Source organism: Centroberyx gerrardi, chromosome 13, assembly GCF_048128805.1.
Source record: "Centroberyx gerrardi isolate f3 chromosome 13, fCenGer3.hap1.cur.20231027, whole genome shotgun sequence".
NCBI lineage: Eukaryota > Metazoa > Chordata > Actinopteri > Beryciformes > Berycidae > Centroberyx > Centroberyx gerrardi.
In genome coordinates this window covers 27,061,520-27,067,519 of record NC_136009.1, presented here as the reverse complement: position 1 = coordinate 27,067,519, position 6,000 = coordinate 27,061,520, and the positions used below count along the sequence as shown (strand labels likewise).

The following is a 6,000-nucleotide window of genomic DNA, read 5'->3' as shown; positions in this document are numbered from 1 at the left end:
CCCCTGTCCCCCCCCCGTATCAAAACATATCTCAGACTTTGTAATGGTTGATATCGTAAAAACGGTAAACGTAAAATATCATTTTTGCCACCATTTTTTTGTTTGTGTAAATATTCTTTTTAAAAAATAGCCTAACCTCTTTAGAGGACACGTTTAAAAAAAAAACAAAAAAACAAAACAAAAAAAAAAAACAAGCGACTTCAGCAATACTTAACATGAAAATATATAGTGAGCCACACGTAGTTCAAAAGCAATAAGCAAGAATCTTCGCTAGGTTAGGATTGTCCTCTACCGCTTCCCGTCCGCACGATTGACACTTGTCAGTAAACCGTCTGCTGCACTTCACAAGCCCGGGTGCGTTTGTTTTACATCTCCCCTCGTCCCACAAACCCTGCCTCGGACTCCGGCAGTCCTTCAGTCTCAGGAGCAGACTGTTGCATTGCTGTCATTGCATGTAGTTCCATCCATCCCGTCCCGTCCCGTCCCGTCCCGTCCCAGTCCTCCAAAATAACTCTCCACTCCCTCGTCCTCCTCCGTAGCGGCAGCCAGGGGGCGCTACATGTTGTAAGCCACGTAGATGGGGTCCAGCTGGTCGGCCAGGAAGCCGTCGCGCAGGTGCATCCGCTGCTTCTCGCCGCGGGAGTTGATGGGGATGACGCCGATGTCGACCACCACCACCACGCCCACGATCAGGTAGTGCTCCTCCAGAACCACGTTGGTGACCAGGGGGACCAGGTCCAGGGCCTCCTGCTCCGAGCCGTCCAGCTCCACCACCACCACCAGCAGGTTGGTCCATGTGAACACCGCGCTGCAGGCAGAGAAGAAGAAGTACCGCTCAAATTCACATTTCACTTTTTTTTTTTTTTATGAAGCAATATGTGTGGTATTCAGGGTCGTCCAGCGGTTAGAGACCATAAGCCACCAGAAGATGTTAACATTTCCCTTACAAAATAGTCAAAATATGTGAAAACTCTCTTGCTTTTTGGACAGACGTCGGTTTCCATATGTGAATTATGTTTTCACATGTCAAACAAACAAATATTGTCATATGTAATGGAAAAAATGTTTAACCTTAACCTACTAAATGAAAATTTCACATCTTCAGTAAAAACTGTCACATGGGATGTCACAATACAGTATAAAAAAAATATTGTTCACATACGTACATGTGACCGAAGAAGAAAAGATGTTTTTTTGCTTCAGGAAGCAACAGGGTTTCTGGGAAATGTAGTCTCAATACCACTGGCGTGAGATAGAAGCTACCAATCGTCTCCACCATGTTCTCATTTGATTATGGTTAATTATACCAAGATATCACAATCAATTTGACTTATGATATATAGATGTTTGAAATGCTATATGCAGCACCTTTAACCATCTTGGATGAGGAATTCGGTAGAGCTGCAACGATTAATCGATTAGTTGTCAACTATTAAATTAATCGCCAACTATTTTGATAATCGATTAATCGGTTTGAGTAATTTTTTAAGAAAAATAAGTCAAAATTCTCTGATTCCAGCTTCTTAAATGTGAATATTTTCTGGTTTCTTTACTCCTCTATGACAGTAAACTGAATATCTTTGGGTTGTGGACAAAACAAAACATTTGAGGACGTCATCTTGGGCTTTGGGAAACACTGATCGACATTTTTCACCATTTTCTGACATTTTATAGACCAAACAACTAATCGATTAATCGAGAAAATAATCGGCAGATTAATTGACAATGAAAATAATCGTTAGTTGCAGCCCTAGAATTCGGTGACATCATACAGGGACTCGCTTATTAAGTATTATCTTTTGAACACACACACAGACTTTTTAATCTTGTGTAGTTTCTTATGTTTAGCCTTGTCAGAGGGTTAGAAAGGTTGTTAGGGGGAGTCAGGCTTCGCTCACAGACATCTACAGCAGATAAATAAGTCAAAAGGAATCTGCCATCCCAGTCTGTCCCGGATCCCGGCCGAACGTGACCTGAATTTCCCCCGCCGGGACACGGCGGCGGCGAGGTCGGTGTGAGTCAAGCTGCTCACCACTCTGTGATGCTCTTGTGCGTCCTGATGACGGACGTCTCGATGTCGATGGGGTGGTAACGCATCCCCCGCAGCTCCATGGCCTCGTCCAGAGCGCCCACCACGTACAGGGCGTCGTGTCGCTCTGCATGTACACACACACACACACACACACACACACAAGCAAGGTTAACTAATCTTCGACTTGTGACTGTTCCTTCATGACAAATCTACTCTCAAGTAGGGCTGAACGATTTTGAAAAAATATCTAATTGCGATTATTTTGACTGATATTGCAATTGCGATATGATTTGCGATATTAGAGGGAATTTTTACATCATTATTCTCATTTTCATTGAAAAACGTATTAAAATGACAAGGTGTGATTTTTACAGGGATCTGTACCAAACAAAGATGTTTTCTTAAGTCTGTAGAATATGATGTGTAGGCCAGGACGTCTCTGCAGCACGACAATATTTAATTTAAAATGGTATTTTGACACACATTTCGCCTTTAACAAATATTGCGCCTCCTGCGATTTGAAAATTGCAGTAGGCCATACTGCGATTTCGATAAAATTTTGATTAATTGTTCAGCCCTACTCTCAAGTGGATCTCAAAGTTCTTCACACCAGCAATGACGGAACACATTCACAGGCAGTGTAGAGAAAGATATATTGCTTTTTAGAAGTGGAGAGGATTAAATATATAGTTCGAATATGATTTCACTCTAATCCATTGGCTTTTAGCTTTGGTTACAGCTGGTATATTTTGACTGTGGCTGGTTAACCTGCACTTGATCATTTTATATATTCCAAAAAACACTTTAGGTGCTAAATATTTCAGTTGGCCTGTGAAATTCTGTATCCATCAACCGCCACGAGCCTGAAACGATGGTGGAGCGGCTCAGACGTTGGACTTTGGATGTCAAGTCCAGGTTCAGGTCCTGCTCACAGTCCTGTGCTATGATAGACACTCTGAATTTCTCTTTACCCTGCAGTTAAAGAAGAGAGGATGCAGGCCTTGTATCACTAAAGATCAGCCTTGGATTGTAAGATGTTGTGATTTTTGACGACATGTTGGCCTAGTGGTTTGAGAGGCTGTTGCTTAACCAAAAAAATCATGTTCGATCCCCTGTAGGGTTAGATGGATATGGGTTTTTGAAGCGCAATACTGATATTTTTGGATGTAAGCTTCAGATTTTCTGGCAATAATCAATGAATCTGACAATTTTAATACAATTTCTTTATTTTAAATTACAAGGATTTAGTGTTTCCCCTAGAATTTTGTTCTTGACAGTGACACTAAACCTCTCCGCTGAAGGCCATACTAATGAAAATCCTCTTGGTGTGTTATCAGCTCATTAAGGCAGGTTTCACTGCAGGTTGAACAGACTGACATCCCCGAAGCTGTTGAGTAAAATCACATCCTCACCTCCTAGCCAATATCAGAATTTTAATTAAAGGCAGCCCCGTCCGGCAAATTCTCCGCCCCGTGCTTACCGCCGCTGGCGTCGGTGAGCTCGGTCCTGCGGAGGAAGCCCAGGTAGCCGGTCCGAGCCCAGACGGTCTGCGTGTCCCCGAAGCTCAGTCTGGAGCTGAAGTGGTCCGACTGCAGCGCTTCGTCTCCGTACACCGTGAAGTATCCGCTGGCGTTGTGGCCGCTGTGCACCCAGATCTACAAACACACACAACACACAACACACAGCGTCAGCCGCTACACCGCAGGGAGAGGCTGCCCACTGCTGCTCCACTACACTCTGTGTTTCCTTCATTTACATGCTCTTGTACATAGTCCTAAAATCTGCCTACCGCTTTTGCACTTATCACCTTTATGATTGTGTTTTATCTTGTCTCTGTATTGAATGTCCTGTCTGTCTGTAACTTTGTGTTGTACTGCTGCTGTTGCCCGACCAGGTCTCTCTTGTGAATGAGACCCCGTGTCTCAATGAGATTACCTGTCTAAATAAAGGTTTAATAATAATAATAATAATAACATAGAGGAGTTTGGCTCCAATATAAGAGAGATCCAACATGTAAGTGATAACCACCACCACAAAATGATTGTGGGCATGACAGTAAAACTCAGAATCGAATATTAATTAAGGTATTGCCTATCATAAGCTACTGTACCTTTGCTTATAAAAAGTTACATTTTTGAGGATATTATCATTTGAATTTTGTAAATATTGAGCAATAAACACCAGTTTTTTTTTCAAAATTGTTTATAGCTTTTGGGAATTAAACCGCTCATATGTTCATTGTACAGTATATTTTGCATGAATATGTGTTTGTATAATCCACTGTAACAGTGATTTGATTAAACCAATTAAATTTAAGACAGTTGTGTCGGCATCTCCAGCTTAAAAGTTGCACTTGGCAAATTCTTATGTAAAAATATGAAGTGGGGCGGCAACAGAGCAGAGCGTCCCATCTACTCTAATTGAGATGTAGATTCGCCCTGTTTGCCCAAATTCAGGTGTCAGGAAGTTACTGGAGGCAAATCTTCTGAGCACACAGGAAGAGAACCTCTCCACCGCCTCCACCCCAACACACACTGAAGAAGAGCGGCCTTCTCACTCATCATCAGGGAGACGCTGTCGCTGGGAGCGCTGGGAGAACAGGCTTAGAGACAGCGTTTACCCTGAGGCTGTCTGGTTTTTAAACGAGTAGCACTACTGCACTTTACTAACTACAGCAACTATCGCACTTTGCTGACAATGCATGCACTGGTGTTAATATGTTTTATCATTTTTTTGCTTCTTATGTGTCCTTGTTCTTTCACCCTCTTATGTGTGTTTACTGCCTGAATGACGTGAGGCTCGTGATCAAGAATTCGAATGCATTTTTATGTGAAGTGGCGTATAAACTTGAAACTTGAAACTGGACAGAGAAGTGCGCAGTTTACTGGCCTCACTTCACTCATGTTCTGGGTAATGAAGTCCTTCAAACTTTCAGTTATCTCCTGCTGCCACTTGGGGTCGCCACAGTGCAAAGGTGCCCGGTGCAGCTTTAAAGTCCACTGTCATTATTGGCTTGTGTGAAGCGATGAGTTGTCGGCGCTCATTCTAACCTCGCCCAGATGCGACTCTCCCATTGGTCCCTTGGTCTCTGGGTTGGCGATGATGATTCGAACCCCAGGCAGGATCTGTTGGTACCAGACACCACAGCAGACAGTTAACCACACAATACATTAACATAAACATCAATATGATCAATATGATCTATATAATAACAACCAGACTCCCAGAAAACAAATATGGAACTGATCTACAGCCAGTTAAACTGGCCTCTCTCTCCCTAATTGATAGTCTAGCTCCCTCGCTCTTTCTTTGTTCTTTTTGCTTTCTCTTTCTTTCTTTCTTTCTTTCTTTCCCTGCTTCGTTCCTTCTTTCCTTTCCTTTTTCATTTCTCCCCTCCTTCCCTCCTTTCTTACTTCTTCCTTCTTCTCCCTACCTCCTCCTTTATTCCCTCTTTTCTTCATTCCCTTCTCCCTTCTCCCTTCCCTCCTTTCTTTTTTCTCCTTTTCCTTCCTTCCTGTTTTCCCTCCTTTTTTCCCTTCTTCCTTCCCACTTTTACTCATTTCCTTGTTTCCTTCCCTTGTTTCTTTCTTTTATCCTTCCTTCCTTACTCCCTTCCCTGTCTCCCTCCTTCCCTCTGTTCTTCCTTCCTTCATTTTTTTCTTCCTTTCTCCCCTTCTTCCCCTCTTTCTTTCCTTCCATCCTTCCTCCCACCTTTCCTCTATCAGTGTTGATGTTATTTGTTTTGTTGCGTGACTCAGGCTGATCCTCAGTCCTCTATAGCTTTAGATCCTATGCTTCTCCAGCACTTCTGCCAAATATGCATCAACGTAGACCCCTCAATTTTGGGATATGCAGTTGCCACGGAAACCACACAACTACTCAACATCACTTTAAATCACTGTGCAGTTAATTGGCTGTGGCGTATAAACCGTATTCAGTTATTTACTCAAGAATGAACAGTTTAGTCT

At 42.8% G+C, this 6,000-nt stretch overlaps 1 protein-coding gene across 1 annotated transcript in view; it reads right to left on the bottom strand.

The window, feature by feature from the left end:
* Positions 1-555: 555 nt before the first annotated feature.
* Positions 556-6,000, bottom strand: part of LOC139924064 (disco-interacting protein 2 homolog C) — a 241,252-nt gene continuing 235,807 nt past the window's right edge. Inside the window, exons 31-34 of the mRNA XM_078287890.1 lie at positions 5,083-5,157; positions 3,513-3,687; positions 2,033-2,156; positions 556-808 (exon numbers count right to left, since the gene is read on the bottom strand). Of these exons, the coding sequence (XP_078144016.1) occupies positions 556-808; positions 2,033-2,156; positions 3,513-3,687; positions 5,083-5,157 (627 nt within the window). The remainder of the gene's footprint in view (positions 809-2,032; positions 2,157-3,512; positions 3,688-5,082; positions 5,158-6,000) is intronic.